The sequence below is a fragment of the Phocoena phocoena genome, chromosome 2, assembly GCF_963924675.1.
Source record: "Phocoena phocoena chromosome 2, mPhoPho1.1, whole genome shotgun sequence".
Classification (NCBI taxonomy): Eukaryota; Metazoa; Chordata; class Mammalia; order Artiodactyla; family Phocoenidae; genus Phocoena; species Phocoena phocoena.
This window is the reverse complement of record NC_089220.1, coordinates 76,225,574-76,249,116: the sequence shown is the minus strand read 5'-3', so window position 1 is coordinate 76,249,116 and position 23,543 is coordinate 76,225,574. Positions and strand designations below refer to the sequence as shown.

The following is a 23,543-nucleotide window of genomic DNA, read 5'->3' as shown; positions in this document are numbered from 1 at the left end:
AGAGCCCTGGCTTCTCACCTCTCACCTGGGCAGTTGGCTCTGAGTAGATGGGGCTGCTTCTGTGACAGGAACCTAGCGTTGTCGTGGTTCTATCCCAGTTCTTTCCAAATACCCTGAACCAGGGCCCAAGTGACTCATTCTTCCTTCTCTTCCTCTTCCTTGAACAAGTGAGAGGTCTTCAGATTTCTGTTCAAACTAAGTGCTGGTCAACATCACTTTCATTCCTCCTCCTGGTAGGAGTTATACCTTACGGTCCTGGGGCCAGAAAATGACACAAGAATTCTAAAGCATAATTTCAAAGAATACTAAAGATCTGGTTCACTTTCTTGCAGTTCTGGTAAGGATTAATGTTAAATCAGAAAAGAGACATAAGAACATTCATATTCTTCCCTCTTGGTCCAAATCCACATTAAGAACACAGGCAGCACTGCATGTGAGATTTTCCCACCTTTTATTTATATAATTGTATCAAGAACGTAGCCACTGGTGTCTTCAGGCTTTGCATCTCTAGCTCAAGCGGTCTCTTTGCCCTGAGCAGTGATCTTCATTCCCAGGACAGAAAGTATACATTGCCCTGTGTGTCTCCCACTGCGAGCTGCAGGGCAGAGTTAGGACCCAGCCAAGGTTCCAGGCAGCTCACTGCCCCTTCACATCGGAACAGGCCCAGCTACAATGGGAACAAAAACGGGAGATGTGGGCTACAAGCCTAGGGCCTCCTTACTTATTTGTCTCACACCAATGACTTTTGTTTAGAAACAGGTTAGTTGCACATTACTGCAAGAAGGACAGAAGAACACAGTCTTGATCTTTTGCCCTTTCTTACCCCAAGTTTGCTCTATGACATCCCTTTAGCCCTCCTTACACACACACACACACACACACACTTACGAGCTGCATACTGGGTCTCTCCCACAGTTTAACATCTCTGTCCTTTGAAGCTGTCACCAGCAACTCAGGCAGCACGTGGAGGGCTGTGACAGAGCCTGTGTGAATCTTAGGGAGGGAGGGGAAGAGGTGTGGTGAGTTCTCAGTGGACCCGCCTCAGACAAGGAAGCAGAGAAGTCTGCTGGGTCAGACCTAGAGCCTCCTCCCCAATGTCTGTGACCTTTCCCTCAAACTCACCTTTCTACGCTGCCGTGTCTTTAGCTGTGGGACTGCTGGACAGGTATACGTGTCAGCACATACACACGCATCTGTCTCTGGAGTTCGGGTTTCAGGCATTTCTACTTTTTCCTGCCAGATATTATCTGTGGTCCATTCTCCTTCAACATTGCATCTAGCTAGGTTCCACAGCGTCCCATCAGAGCTGGCACACAAAAATGAGGACTCTGCCATTTCAAGGGCAGAGTTTGAGCCAGGTCTTAGACTTTGAAGGATCCACCATCCTCCCCTAGGCCACCTCTGGATTCCTTGGGCCCTCCCATCACCACTCACCAGATTCAGGTTTGGCCTGAGTTACCGATATGAGGGTCTTATTAGGATTCTCTAAGCTCAGATCAAATTCTGGGCACTCTGAAAACTCTCCTAATTCCTTTTGGCTCTGTGAAAGGATAGATCATTTTGATTAGCCTACTTGTATCACTTACTGCTGCCCAGACAAAGCAACTCTTTTCTGCTCTGGGCTGGTCAAGATTTTTCAAAATCGTATCCTAGGTACAGGAAAGTACTGATACACAAATCTTAAATGGACATCTTGATAAAATTTACACGTGTATACATCCATGTAATCCTTGCCCAGATCAAGATGTAGAACATTTCCATCACCCTGGAAAGTCGCCTTCATGCCCCTTCCCAGTCAATACCAGAGTATCACCACCCCCAGAGCTAACAATATTCTGACTTCTGTCACTATACATTACTTTTGCTTGTTCTTGAACTTCATTTAGGTGAAATCATGTAATATGTAGTTTTTTGTGTCTGGCTTCTTTCGCCCAACATAATGTCTATGATATATATCTGTACTGTTCAAGACACTGCTAATACTCACAGTGGCAAGACAAGACAGATATGAAGAAAATGCAATGAAAACAACTAGGTTTATCGTTTCCCATGATTCTTTTAAACACTAGAATCCTTTTTAGTATCAATGAAATCTTATAGGGAAACCCGATATAAAATGCTCTTAAGTAGAGCTATAGTTAAAGGAAGAGAAGGGGATTTGGAACCAACTGCTTTGCCCTTCCTTCCTCTTATCCTCCATCATGGCCCCAAGGCTTTAAAACATTGGTCCTGGACAAATGTTTGTTTTAACACACACCCAGACAGAACTTACTGAGAAAGAAAGCACTCTGAGGTTCATTGACTGCAGGACAAACACACCATAGTCCTGGTGGGTGGACAACATTATAGGATCTTCTGAATAGCTTCTCCTGGTTGATAAGAAAGAAAGAGGCTAAGCCCAGGAACACCTCTCTGTAAGACCCCAATGTTTGTTCTAGTTAGACCCAAACTCAGGGTAGCCACTAACCCACTTTTCCTCTTTTCTCCAGCCCAAGAGAAAACATTTTGGATCTTACCAGATTACAGAGGGCTCATCACCTGGCTTCATGTGCAGTAATTGCAAATCTGCTTTGGCCAAGATGAGGGAGTGACCGTCAGGGACCAGACTTACACCTGTCAGGAACCCTAAGTCCTCCTGCAGAACTCGGTTCAGGTGAAGACTATAGCGCAAAAAGGGATACATGGACAGAGAAAGATTCTACCTTAGTCCGTCTCTCTCAGTTCCCCATGAATTCCTCAGGAGTAAAGTATAAAACAAAATATATCACCATCCCTACAAATTGTGTTCCTCTTTCTGTTTTTGTTATATTAGTATTCATCATACCATCATCAGCTTATCTGCTCAAACCAGGAATCTCTAACATTCCTGTCCTTTCCTTCCCTCCTGACCTCCAATTGATTGATAACCACTGTGGACTCTACTGGCAACACATGCCTAAATCTTTATCTTTCCTTTTCATCCCCACTGCCCAGGTCAGGGCTCACGTTCTGTCTTCCCTGGACTAGAGCATCAGCTGTAAATGTGGTCGCCCTACGTTTAGTATCTCTCTACTACTAACCATCCTCCGTGTGGCCACTAGAGTTCTCTTTCTAAAATTCAGATAATTATTCTGCTCAAAATTCTTAGCACTGTGCCCTCTACAGCCTGGCCCCAGTTTATTTTTTCAACCCAATTCCCCACCACCACTCGCACCAAGAACCCAAAGACTGAGCTATACTCAGAACACACCACACACTCTCATGCCTCCATGCCTTTTGTTAATGCTACCTCCTCTTCCTAAAACACCATTCCCTTCCCTTACTGATTCAGAAAACTCCTACTCATCCTCTAAGCCCAATCTCAAATAGCAACTCTTGTAAACAGTAAATGTCTTAAATTCTGCAGCCCCAGGAATTTTACATATATGTATATAAAATATATATATATATAAAATATATATATATATCTTTATTATAGCAGTAATCACTCTGCATATTGTTGGCAGTTTACTTATGTGCACATTCCTGTACTGTAAGCTCCCTTAGTTAAAAATTAATTTCAATCTGGTTCACACTGCCTGGCCCAGAGCTTAGCATAAAGTAGGTACTTGATAATTATTACTTAAATTGACATGATGAGCAGAAAACAATTTCCCAGTGACTTTTTCCTGCTTACTAACATCCTATTGACCTAGTTCTGAAGTAGAAGGGAGTGATTTGAGCAAAATCCCAGATGTAACTGTATTCATTAACCCAGCCGCCTCATTTCACCTGAAATTTCTGGGTGCTGAACCCTTCTGCAGTTCCACTTGCCACTCACTGACTTTTTCATCAGCACTGACAACAATCAAGGTGTGTGCTGAGTACCAGATCAGAGCACTGATGCGGCCTGGAGCCTAGTGAATACAAGTTTATTTCAGTATTTCTGAGGAACCAGGATTAACCTTCTTCCCCATCCCAGGCATCTACGCAACCTCTAACCCCGGCACATACCATCAGATACATAGCCAGGGCAGAATTCACATAAACAAAGAACTGAAGTTGACCCAACTCACCTGTGCTGTGGCCACAGCCTTAGCTTCCTGCCACAAGGTGAGTTCCCCAGCTTGATTCCCAGACACTGCTATAGAACCGTCTGGGGCCCAGGCCACAGCAGTGATGGCTGCATGACTCCTGGGTATATATGTGTCATCTGGAGAAGAAAGGAAGTGATTCATTAGGAGCTGGACCACTGTTGGGATACAAGAGGAGATAGCAGGCTACCCTTGACCTTCTTGGTCCGACAAACACACCCCCCTTTCACACCTTGAGTCTCTCCACACCTCACCTGCTTCTTCAGGTACCTGCCAGAGCTGTATGGAACCATCCTCTGAGGCAGTCAGCAGGAGGCCTGAGGTTTCTGAAACAGCAGCTGCACTGACTGGGCCACTGTGTCCCAGGAGGGTGTGTGTTTGAAACACCTAGGAGGAAAGGATGGAGATGGCACAGTGGGGAGGTGACACAACAGGACGCTGTACCATCATACCCTCTCCACTGCCCCCACCCAAGGCCTTTCAGGGAACTCACCAAGAGTGGATTCCACAACCGTGTGGCCCCATCCAATCCCACAGTTACCACCAGAAGCTCTGACCCCAGCTGGCCAGCTGATAAGATACAGAAACTGAGTCAGGAGAAGGGGAGAAGGGAACAGGCAGCGGGGACGGGAAGGTGGCTGACATTTCATTACCTGCACTGGGCTCCAGGACAGCTGCACAGTGGCTGATGGGTCCTGAGTGAGCAGGGATGCTGGTCATCTCCACACCCTGATGGTCCCACACTTTCAAGGTCCCATCTCGGCCCACAGATACCACGTGCCCCTCCTGCCCCAGAGCACAGGATAAGAGAAGAGTCACACTGAGTGGGACATGGGAATTACGACTCCCGCCACAGAGGTGTGGGTTCAGTATTAAGGGCCTAGAAGATGTCAAAGAATGAGGACACCCCGGATAGTGGGGCTGGGAGGCGCAGGACTTTCATCATGCCACGAGGTCATGATACTGAGATACTGTGTTTTCATCCTCTCCCTCCCCTCACACCAACCCTCAGCCTCAATACCCTAATCCTGCTCTAATTCAGGCCCAAGCACCTCACTTTTTTTTTTTTTTTTTTTTTTTGTGGTACGCGGGCCTCTCACTGCTGTGGCCTCTCCCGTTGCGGAGCACAGGCTCTGGACGCGCAGGCTCAGCGGCCATGGCTCATGGGCCCAGCCGCTCCGCGGCATGTGAGATCTTCCCGGACCGGGTCACGAACCCGCATCCCCTGCATCGGCAGGCGGACTTTCAACCACTGCGCCACCAGGGAAGCCCAAGCATCTCACTCTTTATACTCCTTTTGCCTTTGGGATTAGATACGCAATGCATCCAGTCTCCCAAAGCCCCCTTAACCTTCCCAGGGACCCCCAGTGAGCTCTCCACTGCCTTCTCACCACAGCCAGCACGGCGCTCACGGCACTCTGGTGACCCAGGAACTGACCAAGCTGCTGTCTCGACTCTGGGTCCCACAGCCTTACAGAGCCATCACTGGAGCAGGAGACCTGCAGAGTCAGAGGGCAGAGGAGTGGAATAATCAGCATCCCTCCAGCATTTCTCTATACTTATAACATAGGGTGGAGGGCGGTAAGCCTTGTGATTAACAGCAAGGGCTGTCCTGGGTTCAAATCCTAGTTCCACCATTCATTCCTTGGTGACCTGGGACAAGTTCATCTCTCTGGGCCTCAGGCTTCTCATCTGCTCAACTAGGATAATGGCAGTGTACCTACTGATATGGGGCTGAAGCATCTACGTAAAGGACTTAGCAGGATGCCTGGTACATAGTGAGCATTGAATAAATAGTAGCTATTGTCCTTGTTATTAACATAATGTCAGTCAACAACAACTTTCTCTCATCCCTGACAAAGGTGAGAAGTCTGCAACGCCCAGGAGAGATCTGGCTGCCTAGAAGTCAGGGGTAGGACAGACAATGACAAGTCTATTCAATTGCTACTCGTTTCTTTTTGAGAACAACAGGGACTCTGAGTTGGAAAACTAGGCTTTACCAACGCTGAATGCATAATTTGAGACCCATTTTTCACTTAGGACCAAAGAAATCATAGCACTACCTTTACCTGCAGACACAGGGCATCCTAAGCCCTTGGGGAGACAGTTCTGTGTTCTTGTTAAGAGCATGGGCTTTCTTATCATAAAGTTTACTGGCTCAGCTTCTTCACTTACATGACCCTGGAAATGGTCTTTAATCTAGCTGAGCTCGATATCCTTGTCTATGAAATAGAGAGAATAGTACTATCTTCTTTACAGGATGTTGTAAAGACTAAATGAGGCCATATATGCCAAGGGCTTAGTCCAATGTCTGGCACATACTAAGTGCTCAATAAATGTGAGCTATTATATTAGGTGTTAGAAAATCATATACTATATTATACATGGGTATTAGGAACAGGATGAGGTGGAATGTGTTGTCCTCCCCCAGGAACCCTGCTGAGCTTTGTGCCACCCCCACCCCCACCCCTTCACTCACCAGGAGGTTGTCTTTGGTCCAGGCACAACCAGTGACCCAGTCTCGGTGACAGGCAGAGAAGGAGCAAATCAGAACAGGGGCTTTGGGTGTCCTCACATCCCAGCAGAGCAGACTCTGGACAGGCCCCAAGAGAGGAAGCCATCAGGACCATAGGACACCAGGGCCATCTCAGGCAAAAGGTCTCAAGGAAAGAGGGAATATCAAAGGAGGACGGGTGGGCAGATCCCATGCAGGCCACTGAGCAAAGCAAAAAGCTGGAGGAAGCAGTGGGAAGCGAGCTGCTCAAGAATCCAGGACCAGAGGGGCTGGAGGCCCACGGGGAGGAGGGCCCTGCAGCTCACCCGATCCCTGCCCCCGGTGGCCAGGCTGCATCCATCGGTGCTGAAGCTACAGCAGCTTACGGGGCCCTCGTGTCCCCGGAGCTCAGTGCCACAGGGAAAGTCTTCTGTCTTTTGTGGCAGTGCCAGCAACTGCCTTGGCCACAGACGCACTGTGAAGTCCTCTGTATTAGAAATGGAGAGAGAGGAAGATTTTCTGAAAGAGGAAGTGACACAGGCCTGGGAGGCCAAAGACAAAGGGAATCATGGGGGCTGAAGGTGATGTCTGAGGGCACAGCTCCAAGGGAGGGATGCCGTGAGTCCCACCCAGGTCCTGGACAAGGATCATTCACCATGTGAGGCACAGGGCAGGAATGCCAGGCACTCCCGGCTCTGGCTCTGCAGCCGTCTCCTTCTAACTCCCGACTGCACCTCCACACCCTCCTCTCCTAAGGTGCACAGTGTCACTCTGAACAAGCCTCTTACCTAGACAGGACTAAAGCCATTTTCACCTTAACGTCTCTCTCTTCTCCTAAGGGAGACCCATCCCTTTTACACAGCACTAGGCAGAAACTCAAAGGGTGACAGGAATTAAAAAGAGGTCCCAGAATCAGGGTTAGGGAACAAGAAGAAACAGCCTAGACTGACTATGCAAGATAAACGCATTTAAAAGCACTTTGCAAGTTGTAAAAAAAAAAGTTATATAGGCGTGTGTATTTTCATGCACACATATACATACAAATCGAAGAAAGGTGTTAGCACATTTGAAAGGAACAGTGATTCACGACCCTGCCCATGCCCACTGCCCAGCCGTACCTGAGGCAGCAGCCAAGAGTTCCTGGGACGTGGCCAGTGCCAGCACAGGCTTCCGGTGTCTGGACAAGAGCCAGAGGGACTGAAGGGAGCCTCCCTGGAGCAGCCAGCCCTGCAGGGCCCCATCTTCTGCACCACTCGCCAACACCTTAGGGCTGAGCCAGGCCAGTGCAGACACTGCCACATCTAGCGCTTGACACTGAGCCCCCTGGGAACCTAGAGAATGAGGGACAACAACAGAGTAAGACGCTCAGAAAGAGGGCCAGAGTTGGGGGAGAGGGGCCCTTTCCAGGCTCAGACACTCCAACCCTTCTCCCTCCGGTACCTGAAGAGATTGTGTAGATCCGAATGCCATCTGCTCGGTAGCCAACAGCCACCTGATCGCCATCTGGGCTGAGGGCCACGGAGAGGGCAGAAGAGAGAGAGGGGCAACCTAGGCACCCACGGGGACGACCCAGAGACCCGGACCACACCTGAACCTGAGGGCCAAGAAAGGGGCTTAAAGATAACCCACCCCCCATTAAAGTCCTCCTTCCAGAGACTCGTCCCCGAGAGCTACTGTGCACACACCGCACCCCCTCCCCGTAGCACAAGCTCCTCCAGACTCCTCGGCAAAGGCGCCACCCTCCCCCAAATAGTCCCACACCTTTGCAACCCCTCCTCATAGCCCACCGCCAGCCCTCTGTAACCTGACCTTGCCATCCTCTCCAGCCGTCAGTAACTGGCACCCAGCACGCAGGAAAAGGGCGGCAGTAACAAAGCCGTGGTGCGCAGGGAAGGCAGCCAGCCGTGTCCCCTCCTGCCAGACCCAGAGCTCCACCATCCCGTCCAGCCGGCCCACAGCTACAGCCCGCCCAGACGCACTGAAGGCCAAGGCACGGACAGAGGCTCCTGGGGCCCCCAGCTCCTGCACGGAGAGGTAGAAACTGGAACGTCAGGGCCCTGCTCTCAACCCAAACTGAGAGTGACCCAGGATGCAGGTGTCCGCCATTTCCCGCCCTCCACTCCCACCCTCCCGTGCTTCCTTCCCCAGGGCCACCCGGCTCCTCTCACCTTGGTGACTTGGAGCCCATCCACCTGGAAGAAGCTGGAACTGCCAGCCCAGCTGCCAATGGCTATCACCTGCCCCTCTGGGTGGAAAGCGACGCAGTTGAGGGGCTTGGGACAGGCGTGCTGGGAGGCCAGCTGCCCGCGGACCGTGTCCCACAGCTGGACGAGAGAGAAGGGGAGGAGGACTCAGGGTGCTGGACACAGATGCCTGAGCCGCTCAGTCCCAGAGCTCCAGGGGCCACCTTGTCCAGTCCCTTGCCCTCAGCAGGCCAAGCAGCCGGAGCCTCTGCCGCACTGAGGAGAACGATCTCACAGGGCTGACCCCGGGTTCAGGGCCGCTTGCACCACCACAGCCCCCTGGTCCTTACCTTCAAGCCTCCCCCCAGGCACACGGTGGCCAGAAGCCGGCCGTCTGGGCTCAGGCAGCAGCCGGTGATCCGGTACTGGTGAGCCTTGATCTGGAGCACCCTACCCCAGGGAGACAAGGTCAGGGGGCCCCCTGGCCACAGACTCCCTCCTCGTCCCCCTCCCCCTGGGCTTCCAACAAACAGGGACGGCCCTCACGCTGAGACGTGAGGGGCCCCTTACCGACAGCCATGCTGCAGGTCCCAGAGCTCCAGGAGCCCGTCAAAGCCAGTAAGAAAGAGGGCGTTGTCGGAGAGGAACGAACAAGAGGAGACCCCATCACAGCCACTCACCACAGACCTCTCCTCCTGTGACAGTGAGCGGGGAAGCGCACTCAGGACACGCCCCTGACCAGTCCACGTCCAGCCACTCCAAGCCCCAACCAGGAAGGAGGCAATGGCTAGAAGGGCTGGAGCCCTTAGCTCTCTACACTCCCTGCTACGTCTCAAACTCTGGCCCTCTGGTCCCACAGCAGGAGCCCCTGTGAAAAGTGCAAAGCTTTGGGCCCTACTCCAGACCTAGGCCAAGCTCGAACAGCTTCAAGTGGGACCTCCTGATCCAAGTGAGGTCACATCGTCCCCCTCACTTCGAACCCCATACATAATCCCCGAGTCACAGAAGGTTTGGTGCTCCTGAGGCGGGAATGATGCCACACACACGCCTATGGGGGGTGGGGGGCACTGACATGGGTGGAAGAGGAGACGGCAGCTGTGGCTGCAGAGCCCACCTCTCCCGCCTACTGTCCTACTGCTGCCATTATTTTCAGCAACGTACAGGGAACATGCCCCCAGCGTCTTCGCCCGGGTTCCTCACTCAACCCGGAACGCCTCCCCGTCTCCATCCTGCGTCCTCCAGTAACTGCACAACTCACTTACCTCTTACCTATGCCACATGGCTATGTTTTGGTTCCTTTTTTACCTTGTATGCCTTGTTTTTCAACAAAACTGACCACCTGGTGGGCAAAGACAATGTCCTAAGCCCTGTGTTCCTTGCAGTGTTTAGTATAGTGCCGAATCAAACAGGGTGATAACTGGTGGGTTTGGCTTGCCTTGGGCTTCGGGGCAGGACGTGAGGCTCTTCTGAAGGTAAATCCCACCCCGCCTTGTGTGCCGTACCTGCCAGGTTCTCAGGTCCAACAGGTAAACCGTCCCACTGGCAGTGCCCACAGCTGCTCTTTGCCCATTGGGGGAGAAGGCCGCAGCTGTGGGGGGTGAGAAAACTGCCAGGGACAGGCTGGAGCTAGAGGAAGAACAGCAAGAAAGGGAGGAGATGAGGAATGAGGGGAAGGAAGAGGATGGGAATTCGTTTCTGCATTTCTGGGCCTGAACCCCCCTCTCCATGGTGACTGCGGTCTGTTCTTTACTCTCCAGTTTCAGAGAGGGCTGCAGCTTGCTCTCTGGCAGGTTAGCCAGCATCTGGGGTCAAGGGTTTTACCTTTGCTGGCCCCTCAGGGTCTGGGGTTTATTAAGCCAACGTAGCATGCGCTGGAGGTGCCATCGCTGGGAGAGCTGGGGGGCCTGGCGGCAAAGGGGCGAGTACAGAGGCTGGTTGGCTGCCTGCTGGTGCAGGAGCAGTGGGTACTGGCTGAGGACTGAAGCCTGCTGCCTCAGGAAGGTGTGAAATACAGCAACATCAGCCTCAGGAAGCTTCTGTTCCTTGTCAGGGACTGAGGAAGCTATAGAAGAGATGTGGGGTGTCACTGGGGAGCCAGCCTGGACCCCCATTAACCCCAGCACCAAGTCAATCATATGATATGTCTAAAATGCTAAGTCTCAAAGTGTGGCCCTCTGGTCCCACATCAGGAACATCTGTTAAAAGTACGAAGCTTTGGGTCCCACTCCAGACCTAGGAAACCAGAATCTGGGGACGCAGGGATCAGCAGTTTCAACAAGTTTCCCAAGTAATTGTATGCCCACTAAATAAAGTGTGAGAGCCTCTGGTTTAAGAGACCTAAGCAAAAGGTCTCCCAAGAATCACACGCTTACCCTCTTGCCTTTTCACCTTGGAACAGAAATTCAACTGTTCTTTCCATTACACCTCCCTCCGAGCAGGCCGACCCCCATGAACACACCCCGGAGCCACTGCTTGGAGAAGACTCCACCCAGTAACTCATCTCACCATAGAGGGCATGGGCCTCCAGGAGCTGAGACATCAGACCCAGTTCCAGGTGTGCAGCCACCACGTGGAGACTGGTAAGGAACTTTGCAAGAAAGCCACGGTTCCCGCTCTGGAGCTGGGAAAGTCAGACTGGATTCATTAGGGATGTGATGAGCCTGGTGAGGAGGGACCGTCTAGTCTTGGACCCTGCCTGTGCAGCTAAGACCTAGACTGAGGAGCTGGGACAAAGGACCTGAGGACGAGGGCAGGAAAACTGAAAGGAGAAAGGTACACGGAGTTTGGGAAGGGGGTGGGGGTGATAACGGCAGTGGAGATGATGGTGGTGGTCATGGGGGAGAGGGGTCTCAGAAGAGCCAAAGAAGTTCCTTGGGAGAGGGTGCCTATAGGATCTGGGGACTAACCAGGTGATAAGGCAGGTCTCCCAGAGCTTCAGGAGGGCAACTTCGGAAGGTACCGGAGGCATCAGGGTCACACGTCTTCCAGAGCTGAGCTGCAGGTGTGGGTCACAGGAACAGACACTGAGACGGGCTCGGCCCTGAAGCATCTCCAAAGATCACATACCTCAGGCTACTGCAAGAGCCATCCACCCCCCTGGGGTAGCAGGTGAGGGGGCCAGCCGATGTGGAGTACCAGGTCCCACACAGTCAGTGTCCCGGGGGTTCACTGGGCTGCAGTCACCTGCGATGAGGATGTGTGCCGTCTTCTCCAGCTCTGGCCTCTTCCCATAGCGACATTTAGCGGCTGTTCTCAGGGGCCCATCACGGAGGCAAAGCCGGGCACCAGGGCGCTCCAGGGGTCCCTCCCCTAGCAAACTGATCCCGTGTGAGGGAGAGAAGGCAGGACAAGAGGGAGGAGGCCTGTAAGTGAGCATCCGGCACAGCTGTGGGTTCCCATTCCCACCTCAAACAGTGGTAACTTGAGTGACAGCCATTCAGGGTCTGGGAGACAAGTGTCAGGGGCTATACGGAGGGAAGGGTAGAATGAAGGGAGGATCACATGGGGCCCTCGCTCAAAGACAGGGAGGTACAGAAGTCAGTGGGAACTCAGCTGGGGGCACCTATACCTGCGCAGACTCTGGACGAGGTAGGCAAACGAACCCATGGGGTAGGGGTCCCCGCTGTTACCAGCAGCCACTGCTTCTTCCCAGGTCTTGGTCCCCCTGGGAAGTATCCGCCAGGCACTCAACACTCCATGCAACTGGTCCACGGTCAGACCTAAAAACCCAAGCTCTCTGAGGCCCTAAACCACGCAACGTACCCACCCCCATGACACCTAGTCCCTCCTTGTACCGCTTGCTGAGGCCCCAACTGAACTGAAGGTCATGCAACCCCTGAGCCCACTCCAAGTACTGACCGCTGCGGGTGACCTCAAGAGTGGCCAAGGCTTGGGGAAGGACATCAGGGCCGTGCTCTTGTTCCAAGGTGCCCAGGATGTGCTGCAGCAGCAGAGGGACGGTAGCGGGCAGGGTCCGGAGTCTCTCAGACACCTGGGAGGGGACAGGGAGGCGCCTCAGTCAGTGAGGGGAGGGGGAGAAGCAGCTTTGGTTGTGGGTAGGGGAGGGGACATCAGAAAACAAAATGCGAAGGGATGACAAGGAAAGAGCAACGCTGGTGGGAGAGAAGCAGGGCTTGGGGGTGTGGATGAGGAATGGGTGATCACAAGATGGCAAAGGATGAGGGTGGGAGAAAGAGGCTGAATGGAGACTGGGGAGTGGGATTAGGACTTCGAAGATGAAGAGTGAACGTTCACGTCCTCCACTGACCTGCTCAAAGAGCGTGAAGAGCCTCAGGTGGTCAGTGACCAAGCGCAGGTAGAACGGCAGGGCTGAGCCCCGCTTCACCAGCAGCAGCTGCATCTGAAGACTCAGAGGACTCAACACAGGACCAGCGAGCCTGGCCACAGCCAGCCCTCCACCGCCTGCCCTCCGTCCTGGCACCAAGCCCAGGGCGGGGCAGCTTCTCCTCTCAGAGGCTCCACCGGGGAAGAGACCCATGGCATCACCTCAGGACACAGCCATCCCTGCCCCCGCACTGCTCTAGCCAGCCAGCCGCGCTTTCAGAAAACCCCGCCTACCCCATTCGACAGCCACAGCTTTCTCCTCCCCTCGCCCGGACAGGCCCTGGAGAGGCCATTCACCACGAGAAAAGGAATGGGTGACATTATAAGGAATCGCAGTTATCTTATTGACAACTTCCCTCGGCTGAGAAAATGAAGGAGCTGGTCTGTGTGGGGCAGCTGCTAGCTTCAGCACCCAGGGTTCTCCCAGCTCCCAGATTCACCCCACACACCCACCCGCCCTGGCCTACACCCAACCTGGTTGTTGAAAGGTGACTCTTCCAGCCGCTTCCCGTACAGAGCCAGCTCCTCTCGCACCAGCCGGGCCCGGGCAGATGGCTCCAGAGGCCCCAGGGCCACCACATGGGCACCTTGGCTCTGCTCGAGTGTCTCCCCCAGGCCGGAATCACTGGACACACTCAGCACCAGGTGCACCCACTGTGGGATTTGGGCAACAGGGTAATAAACGTTGAAGGAAAAGGAGGAGAACGCTCCCTACTGCATCCCACCCCACCTCCTTCTCACACTTACCCGGGGAAGGGTCTTAGGGATCCAGTTCGAGATCAGCCGTCCACGCTTGTCCACCAACCTGTCAGCCCCATCAATGATCAGCACCAGAGGCTGGCCAGTTTTCAGGGACTGAGCAGACTTGGGGAGCAGCCTCTGCTGCAGCTCCCACACCAGGCCCCTGTGTGTGCAGGAGGAAGACCAAGGTCGGCAGGGGTGGTGTCACGCGCTATCAACAAGGCTGGGCTGAGTGGGGGAGAAACACACCGGTATGTGCTGGGGAGGGCACTTGGCTCTGGCAGTTGGCCATGCAGATAGGCACAGAGGCGTCTGAGCAAGGTGAGGACAAGACCCTGGTCAGGGCGGGCCCCTGAAAAGTGGAAGAAGACTAAGGGGGCCACCGTGGCCCCATCAGGAGCTTGCAGGGCTGACACAAGAGATGCCTGCATGGGAAGAAACCAGAAAACATGGTCACATTTCACATGCACAAGCTTCCTGTTTCCCACCTCCTTAGCCCTCCTGAGCTCACGCAGCCCTCCCTTCCTGTCCAGGCCTCTGAGACTCTGTACCAGGAAGGTGGTCTTGCCCTGTCCCGACTGCCCGGTCACCAGGCTCAGCCTCCCCCGGTGGCGCCTCAGCTTCTGCACTGTGTCCTGAAGAAGGCGCGGTCGGGCAGGGCTCGGTGGGTTCTTCAGCTGCTGAAAGGCGGCCTGGACCAAGTCATCATCTTGGATGGGCACTGGCTGCTCCAGCTGGACCGCAGGCTGAGAACACATGGGGCAGTGACTACCTATGTTTCCATGTTCCTCAGGACCCCAGGCCTAAAACTCACTGTGCCCCCCACCAAGTTACCTCCCACCCAGGACTACCCGGCCCAGCCTACCCCCTCTCCACTCCCCTGGCCACCAGAGCTCCTGCTGACCTGTAGGTAAAGCTTCTGGATCATATTCCACACGTCCTGCAGAACCAGCTGCCCAAACGTCTCCAGCTCCCCAACATAGGGCCGGCCAGCTGCTACATCACCCCACTTACAGTGGTATCTGCAGGAAAAGCGAGCACAAGCAGGGTCACAGCGGGCCGGGGCCCCCTCACCACCTCGCTCCGTGCAGGTGTTCCTTACCTCTCCCAGCTCACCTGCGACAGGTGATCCCTTCCTGTCTGCTCAGGTAGCTCTTCAGTTCTGAGAGCCGATGGGCAGCCTCTTCAGACTCAGAAATAAAGTCAGACTTCCAGGCATCTGGCACAGAGCTGACCACCAAAGATACCCCAAGAGCGGGGCTGGATTCAGACCCCAGCCTCTCTCTGTCCCCAACCAGACCTGGCTGTGGTTCCCTGAAACCCCTCAAGTGGAGATCTCCTGCAAGGCTGCTTTGGTGCTGCAAGGCAAGCCCTCTGGTCCCTGTTTCTCCATTCCAGGTCCCCCTCTTGTACTCTGAATGTTACAGACAGAAGACACGTCCACTGAGCCTGTCTGGCCTTCTTTGGAGACTGAGGCCTGGAGGCAACAGAAGGTACCTGAGGAAGCTAGAATCCCGGAAGTAGATGAGAGGCTGGGCAGAGGGCTGCAGGCGGAGGCCCCGATTCAGGAACTGCATCACCTCCATCTCCGTCACAGAGCGACCTGAAGGGTACTGCTGGGCCTGCAGGGAGAGGCCAGAGAGCAGGCAGGTTCAGTCCTGGTCACACGAACCCCTCCTCTGAGACCTGCCAAGACCCCAGGGCCCCTTCATCTCAGTAATGTTCCTCTCTCCCTCCAGATACAAGCCAGTAAAATATAGCTAATAGCTAACGTTGATGGAATGCCTTTCACATGTGGAGCATTTTTAAAGTAGATTTCTAATTGTTATAATAACCCTGCACTGTAGACATCACTGTTTCTCTTTAATATATGAAGAAGTTGGGGCTAGATTAAGATAAACCGTTTTCCATAACACTGCACAATGACAGAAGGGAGATCAGAACCCAGCTCTGTCTGACGGCAAAGCCTGATCAGCCCTACCACTTACCTCTCGCACCCCATGGCCAACCCAGAGGTATTTCCCAAAGGAATTCCCTCATCTAGGACTTGATCACTCACAGAACTTTCTACCTGTGTTGCACTTCAGGTCTCAAGGATCTGCCTGTGCAGAGTCCCAGGGTTCTAGACGTACCGAGGCTTCTCGCATCCCTGCCCCAACCTTGTCTGTCTTACCCAGAGGAAGTGAGGATGGTCAGGGAGGCTGTAGTTGGGGGGAACATAGCCATAGCGGGAGCCCAGGATGCCCACAAACAGCTGCGAGTTCTCCACCTCCCCTAGGCACACTTCCAGCTGCCTGAAGGATGGTTATAGGGGCGTCATGTCAGGGAGATGGGGCTCTGGCTCACAACCGATAGCATCCAAAGAGCATCCCGTACCCTTGGCATTTGCCCAGGTCAGCTCCCCAACTCAAGCCCCTCATCGCCGACCCAGCCCCTCTTCTCTGTGGCCCCCATACCTGTTCTGACGGGTCTCCTCCTCGGTGACGCCCCAGCGCAGGTCGATGGCATGAAGGCTGATGCAGTGGGGGGCCGCTCGGGCCTGCAGTGCTGGCAGCAGGGACCTCAGCAGCAGGTCCCGTTCCCCATGCATGTCCCGGAAAGTGGAGGAAATGAAAAGCCGGACACTGCGCCATCTGCAGGAAAGCCGGGGATCAGCCCACAGCCCAGCTTCACACACAGGGCTGTGACCTCCCCTCAGCACTGAGAAGTCAGATACAGCAGACTGCAGGGTGGGAGTCCAGCAGGCCTCCAGAGAATAACCTGCTTGTAACCTCAACTGCAGAGCCTAGAAATTAAACCCCACCTGGGGACTGCCAGTGCAAGGGGCACAGGTTCAGAGAGCTAAGATCCCACGTGGCACGCGGCGCGGCCAAAAATAAATAAATAAACCCACTTGCCATTTCTCGGGCACCCCTCCTGTGTCAGCAATAATTATTACACACCTACACTCTGCCCGTGAAATGCTCATGACCGCGCTGTGAGGTAAGCACAAGCATTACCTCCATTGTACTGATCAAGGAACTACAGCTTAAGACATCAAGCAACTAGCCCAAGTTTCAAGCTACTATGTGGCAAAGCCAGGATGGAAAAGCCAGAGCCTGCACCCCTAAGCCCTCTGCCTGAGCCCTGGTGCCTGCCATGCGCCTCGCATCCTAACCCCTTTCCCTAGCAGAGAAACAGGCATGTTCACCATCTGTGTTAGAGACACCCCTACCTGGGAAAGAGGAAGCATTCCTCAGCGAACAGAACAAGCAGCATCTCTACAGTCAGAATTTCAGTCTCCTGAGTTTCTCTAGGTTTCAACTGAAGCCCCTCCCAATTCACAGAGGCATAAAACACAGACTGACCCACGGTGGAAAACAGGAGCCAAGGGGCTTGGAGTATTCTCTTCCAGTGGCCGGAGAGACTGGACCTCTGTCTTCCCTGGGGGCGGTGGAATCTTGAATATTTTGTCCATTTGGCCTACATGTTCTAGAAGGCGGGAGGCCCCACGCTCTGCAATGAACCTGTCATAAAGAGTGACAAAATAAATGAGAGCGAAATAGCAGAGTGAGAATCAGGAAGATCTTCCAAGGGGGCAGGGGACAAAGATATGGCAAGATTAGGTTCACCCAGTTAACTGGAGCTCCTTAAGAAGACCATAAACAGTAAATGTAGACTTGAAATAAGCGAGGCAGCAGAACCACAGGAATGAAAGAACAAAGATGAAACCCAGTTAGAGCCTCTTCTGCTGTGTGCGTGGTTATCATAGGCTTTCTGTTGGGCCAGAGGCAACTGGGCTGAATGAAGGTGTAAAGATTCAGGTTATTCCAGTCTGGGCTTGATCAGCTCAGTACCAGCCATGAAAGCTCCCTGGAGAGGGAGGGAAGTGTATGAGGCTTCCTAACAGGAGTAGGGGGCAATGGGTAGCATCCAAAGGAAAAGGCAGGGGAAAAAAACAAATAAATGGGAATCCTAGTAGTGGAGAGAAAAACAAAGTTAAAAGATTTCTGGATCTGGCATAAATAAATAAAGTTAACATGGAATTTCCTCTGAAACGGAATGGAGCAGAGGCCACAGAGAATGAATAGAAGTGATGTGACCAACTCTTGAGTTGTTCCCTTAAAAGCAAACAGCACAATCTCCCATGTCCCCTTTTCTACTTTCCTACTAGATGTAATACAAAACTAATGGCTGGAACTGGAGCAGCCATCATGAACTATGAGGTGGAAGCAGAGTATTTGAGGATGGTAGAGCAACAGATAGAAGATGCCCAGGTCCCTGTAATACTGTGTTGTTGCCATGCTTAGACATCTGTAAAAGAGGAATAAACTTTTATCTTGCTTTTAAAAAGGAAGTGAGGACTTCCCTGGTGGTGCAGTGGTTAAGAATCTGCCTGCCAATGCAGGGGACATGGGTTCGATCCCTGGTCCAGGAATTCCTGATCCCATATGCTGCGGAGCAACTAAGCCCCTGTGCCACAACTACTGAAGCCCGTGCGCCTAGAGCCCATGCTCCACAACAAGAGAAGCCACCGCAATGAGAAGCCCGCGCACTGCAATGAAGAGTAGCCCCCGCTCGATGCAACTAAAGAAAGCCCACACGCAGCAATGAAGACCCAATGCAGCCAAAAATAAAATAAATAAATTTATTTTTAAAAAAGAAAGTGAACAGAGCAGAGGCCACAGATAATCTCTAAAAGATGTTCTAACAAAGCCCCCAACCTCTCCAGTGTCCATCCTGTACTCACTTCAGTATCCCGTCAGTGCAGCCTGAGAGTGTCACGTCATTGGGATTCAAATCTGTGTATCTGGTAAAGGAAGAGTAGTCACTACCAGTCAGAAACAGTGCCAAGAACACAGAGTCACTGCCCCTAACATCCTAGGATGGACACCCTACCTGTGCACTTTTAATAGGGTTCTGTGCTAGGCTGGGACTGGGGTGGACCATCACAAAGGGGTATGGAGCCGGCCTGAAGACTTCAGAGAAGGTTCTAGCACTTGAAGTGCAATAGAGGTAAGAGACAGAAATGGGGAGGGGTCTGGTGAGTGCGAGTGTCCCACGCTTTAGTAGAGGCAGACAGGAAATATGGATCTCTATCTGCTGGCACTGGGCAAGGAATGTGAGCGCCCTTACAGGTAACCTGTCCTTCTTAGGAGAACACCAACAAAGAGGCACTTGGGATTCACGTGTTGCCAGAAAAGCTGTTTGGCTGCATTTATCAGTTTCTCATTTGTAGTCTGGCCAAAGACGATGACCCTGTCCACCTGTAAGATGAAAAGGGAGGGGCTAAGATGAGGAACAGAGGGATAGTAGAGGTACCAAAGAGCTCAGGACATCAAGAGGTCTCTGAGGACTGGGGAATTAGGAAAACTCTGAGGTGGGGTGAAAACGGCCTTTTCTGAGAGCACCCAGGGTGGGAAAGCCCACTCCACCCTGACTTGAGGGGCATCAAAGTAGAGTTTGGGGCTGGCAAGACATGGAAGCAACCTAAGTGTCCATCAACAGATAAATGGATAAGGAAAATGTGGTATATGGGATTCCCTGGCGGTCCAGTGGTTAGAATACTGTGCTCTCACTGCTGAAGGCCCGGGTTCAATCCCTGGTTGGGAAACTAAGATCCCACAAGCCACATGGTACAGCCAAAAAAAAGAGGAAATATGGTGTATGTGTGTATATATATATATACACACACATATATATAAATGTGGTGTATGTATATATATTTAGTGTGTATACACACACACACACACACACACACACACACACACAATGGAATACTACTCAGCCATAAAAAAGAACAAAATTTTTCCATTTGCAGCAACATGGGTGGACTTGGAGGGCATTATGCTAAGTGAAATAAGTCAGACAGAGAAAGACAAATACTGTGTGATATCAGTTATATGTGAAATCTGAAAAATACAACAAACTAGTGAATAAAACAAAACAGAAGCAGAGTCACAGATACAGAGAACAAACTAGAGGTTACCAGTGGCAGGGGGATAATATGGGGTGGGGGGGTGGAAGGTACAAAGTACTGGGTATAAGATAGCTCAAGGATGTACTGTACAACAGGTGGAATATAATCAATATTTTGTAATAACTGTACATGGAAAGTAGCCTTTAAAAGTTATATTAAAAATTTTTTAATTTTAATAAAAATAATAAAATTTTAACATAAAGTGGAGTTTGGGGTGGGGCAGTGTGTAGCTGGTCATTCAGGCTGACAAGAGCTGACTGTCAAACTTTTAGGAATTCTGTGAGCCAGATGTTAAACATGGACCATCATTAAATATTAAATTGTATAAGCTTATAATTGAATAAATTATATTAAAAACAAAGGTAACAAATACTAAAAAATCATTACTTCCTAGTTATTTTACTACATTTCACTATTATCTACTCTTGACCTTATTTACATTTACTTTATCTCTATTGTGGAAATACTATACAAACTGTGCTGAGCACCTCTGAGTACCTCTTCCCCACTCTGTGTTCACTGACAGCACGTTGGTAGCTTGAAATCAGCCGTGGAAGGAGTAATTACATCATGGAAATTAGAAAATGCTATTAACCAAGACTTATTTTTCCAGATTGCTGGTTGCTAAATATTTACCAGCATGTCACTGACTAGGGGGTTGCAGCCAGCAGGGTATTGTGCATAGCGTGCAAGGAGGCTTTGAGAAATGAGATACATCAGTGTGGAGGAAAATGTTGGGGAGGGGAGGGTTTCTCAGGGACTGGGCAGTACTCACAGGGACCCTTTGGGTAGCCAGGGACAGCAAGTGCTTCCCAAAAGTAGGCAGGGACCATTCACACTTTTCATCCGACTCCTGAAGGAAAGAGACTTGTGTCATGTGGTTGCATGGGAGATGATCATTAAACAACAAATACTATAGTCTGCTCAAGAAATCTTCAGAACTGAGGGACTTCCCTGGTGGCGCAGTGGATTAAGATTCTATGCTCCCCATGCAGGGGGCCTGGGTTCCATCCCTGGTCAGGGAACTAGATCCCATGTGCATGTCGCAACTAAGAGTTCACATGCCACAACTAAGGAGCCTGCATGCCGCAACTAAGGAGCTGGTGAGCTGCAACTAAGGAGCCTGGGAGCCACAACTAAGGAGCCTGCCTGCCGCAACTGAGACCTGGTGCAACCAAATAAATAAATAAATATTTTTTTAAAAAAAGAAAGAAAGAAATCTTCTAAACTGAGTATAACCGAGCCTTTCCTAGTCAGGCTGTTCCCAGGCCTCTGTCTATTCACATATATTTGCATGGTGGGTGTCTGACCTGGACTTGAGCTTGGAGTTTGGTGGCAGTCTTCAGGATACCTTCCTCTGCCTTAATCACAGCAGTCTTCACAGTGCCACTTCCACACAGCAAGAGATCCACCTGCTCTGTCCGTGTCATCATCATTGCAATCAACAGCAGCACATAGTTCAGAGGGGGCTGATTGGACAAGCATCAGGGTAAAATAAGACTCCCCTATTTTAGAATCCACCTTTGCCCACCCAGCTCTAGAGGCCAAACGTCTCCACTGGTTGGGGAAAAGTGGACAAAATCCCCAATTAAGATGGGGCAGCTTCAGCAGTCCCCAGGAAGAGATGACCAGGTAGGAGGTGGAGAAGGGCCAGGATCCCTGCCCAAATTCAACACTGGGATGTAAGGAGGTGAAAGTGACACATATTTTGGTGACAGAAATTTAGAGAGTATTAAGGACCAGCCAAATGTGAAAGGTTAGTGCTACGATCCACGAACATGCTTGAGACCACATTCTAGGAATTATCCCTAGGAACCAAGGTCTGATACTGGGAAGCAAATGCATGTCACTTATTTTAGTTCTGAGTGTTTGCCTGGGAGAACCAGGTCTGGGAACAGGATGCCTCTCAGGATCTCCAGCATCCTACCAATATCACCCCATCTTTTCATTCTTTTACCCCTTGTGGGTTGCTCTTGGGAAGGATCCTGTTTGCATTAGCATCTGTCAGATAGACCAAGAGGGTGCGGCCTGGCAGTGGGGGCAGGCTGTGTTTGACGGAGAGGTTCATAGCTGTCTCCAGGGCCTGTCGATACTGAGCCAGCATTGCACGGTCATATTTCCACTGTCTGCAGGCAGGAAAGAAACAGACAGGGGCTTCACTGTTTGCCACTTTGAGGTGGATGGGAAGATGAGAACTTGCCACTCAAGTATAAAGTCTTCACCCCCTCCACAGCCCATCTCCAATGTCAGTAGAGAAAACAGGGACAGAACTTCCCTTGGCCCCCATTCTACAAGACTATCCTAATCCATTCTCATGGCAGGAGAGAAGCCATCTGTAGACCCATTCTCTGAAATCGCTTGCCATGCTGACCACATCAATCCATACTTACTTCATGAGGCAAGATTTAACTGCTACATATTTTTACATTGTAATTTAAAGAACACATGCTAACTTCTTATTCTAAAAAATGGCAATTAAAGGAGAAAGAATCGAACATTCATCCCACCTTCCCAAGACAATCTCTATTTCAAAGTAACTAAATAGCTTTAGTTCACGAGGGAAGTTCTTTTTAGAGTTCTAGCTAATAAATATGGGAATGATAGAAAACCCCCATTCTGCAACTGCTAATGAAACAATTGATTTGGGCATAGACTATCAAATGGATAAACCATTAACTTTACAGTGGAGAAATCAGGCTACCATAACCTAAAAGCACTGATCAATCATCAACACTATGAGTGGGACAGGTAGGCTTCTGGTGCCTCCTGATCCTGTGTCCTACCAGGAGACAAAAATTCTGGTGGTCTTACTCATTGTGTACAAAGGATCACCTACGAAATATTCACGTAAGAAAAAAAGTTAAATATGTATCTATTCAAGCTTTTAGAGTTAATGCCCAGGGTACACGAAATAGAGAAACAAGTGAGATGACACTGGAGAAGTAGACAAATCTAGAATATGGGACCTTCTGTGGGGCCCCCTGAACCTGATTTCCACAGCAAGTCAATGGCATGAAAACAATTAAAAGATTTTAAGAGATTTAAGTAAATCTGGGACTTCCCTGGTGGCACAGTAGTTAAGAATCCGTCTGCCAATGCAGGGGACACAGGTTCGAGCCCTGGTCCGGGAAGATCCCACATGCCATGGAGCAACTAAACCCGTAAGCCACAACTACTGAGCCTGCGCTCTGGAGCCCACGAGCCACAACTACTGAGCCCACGAGCCACAACTACTGAAGCCCGTGTGCCTAGAGCCCATGCTCCGCAACAAGAGAAGCCACCGCATGAGAAGCCCGCACACTGCAACGAAGAGTAGCCCCCGCTCGCCGCAACTAGAGAAAGCCTGTGCGTGGCAACAAAGACCCAATGCAGCCAAAAATAAAATTAATTAATTAATTAATTAAAAAGAGATTTAAGTAAATCTTAATAACTACATGTAATGTGTGTATGCGTTGTTTGGATCCTGATTTGAATAAACCTGTGAAATGATACCTTTGAGACAACTGGGAAATTTGAATATAGACTAGGTAATAAATGATAATACCAAGGAATTATTTTCAGTTCTGTTAGCTATATTAATGACATTCTGATTACATAAGAAAACGTCTGTTTTAAGAGACACGTGAAATATGGAGGGGTGAAGTAAGATGTATCATATTATTTGGCTTTTTTTTTTTAAAACATCTTCAAAGGGGCACTTCCCTGGTGGCGCAGTGGTTGGGAGTTTGCCTGCCAGTGCAGGGGACATGGGTTCGAGCCCTGGTCTGGGA

The 23,543-nt window shown here is 51.1% G+C and overlaps 1 protein-coding gene across 2 annotated transcripts in view; it reads right to left on the bottom strand.

Annotated features, from left to right (window-relative positions):
- Positions 1–544: 544 nt before the first annotated feature.
- TEP1 (telomerase associated protein 1) overlaps positions 545–23,543 on the bottom strand; it is a 37,906-nt gene continuing 14,907 nt past the window's right edge. For both annotated transcript variants that reach the window (XM_065871532.1, XM_065871531.1), the window contains 43 exons: positions 21,731–21,899; positions 21,084–21,242; positions 20,549–20,626; positions 18,930–19,060; positions 18,544–18,603; positions 17,162–17,320; positions 16,271–16,447; positions 15,988–16,108; positions 15,312–15,436; positions 14,931–15,044; positions 14,719–14,836; positions 14,366–14,560; positions 14,064–14,239; positions 13,821–13,977; positions 13,548–13,727; positions 12,997–13,089; positions 12,588–12,720; positions 12,298–12,448; positions 11,913–12,046; positions 11,636–11,724; positions 11,235–11,349; positions 10,551–10,791; positions 10,232–10,355; positions 9,300–9,424; positions 9,080–9,179; positions 8,715–8,870; positions 8,356–8,568; positions 7,987–8,140; positions 7,665–7,877; positions 6,873–7,033; positions 6,532–6,645; positions 5,444–5,551; positions 4,706–4,838; positions 4,546–4,622; positions 4,307–4,439; positions 4,035–4,171; positions 3,751–3,875; positions 2,517–2,660; positions 2,273–2,369; positions 1,435–1,540; positions 1,123–1,328; positions 889–993; positions 545–667 (listed from right to left, as the gene is read on the bottom strand). In XM_065871532.1, coding sequence (XP_065727604.1) covers positions 545–667; positions 889–993; positions 1,123–1,328; positions 1,435–1,540; positions 2,273–2,369; positions 2,517–2,660; positions 3,751–3,875; positions 4,035–4,171; positions 4,307–4,439; positions 4,546–4,622; positions 4,706–4,838; positions 5,444–5,551; positions 6,532–6,645; positions 6,873–7,033; positions 7,665–7,877; positions 7,987–8,140; positions 8,356–8,568; positions 8,715–8,870; positions 9,080–9,179; positions 9,300–9,424; positions 10,232–10,355; positions 10,551–10,791; positions 11,235–11,349; positions 11,636–11,724; positions 11,913–12,046; positions 12,298–12,448; positions 12,588–12,720; positions 12,997–13,089; positions 13,548–13,727; positions 13,821–13,977; positions 14,064–14,239; positions 14,366–14,560; positions 14,719–14,836; positions 14,931–15,044; positions 15,312–15,436; positions 15,988–16,108; positions 16,271–16,447; positions 17,162–17,320; positions 18,544–18,603; positions 18,930–19,060; positions 20,549–20,626; positions 21,084–21,242; positions 21,731–21,899 — 5,929 coding nt within the window. The remainder of the gene's footprint in view (positions 668–888; positions 994–1,122; positions 1,329–1,434; positions 1,541–2,272; positions 2,370–2,516; positions 2,661–3,750; positions 3,876–4,034; positions 4,172–4,306; positions 4,440–4,545; positions 4,623–4,705; positions 4,839–5,443; positions 5,552–6,531; positions 6,646–6,872; positions 7,034–7,664; positions 7,878–7,986; positions 8,141–8,355; positions 8,569–8,714; positions 8,871–9,079; positions 9,180–9,299; positions 9,425–10,231; positions 10,356–10,550; positions 10,792–11,234; positions 11,350–11,635; positions 11,725–11,912; positions 12,047–12,297; positions 12,449–12,587; positions 12,721–12,996; positions 13,090–13,547; positions 13,728–13,820; positions 13,978–14,063; positions 14,240–14,365; positions 14,561–14,718; positions 14,837–14,930; positions 15,045–15,311; positions 15,437–15,987; positions 16,109–16,270; positions 16,448–17,161; positions 17,321–18,543; positions 18,604–18,929; positions 19,061–20,548; positions 20,627–21,083; positions 21,243–21,730; positions 21,900–23,543) is intronic.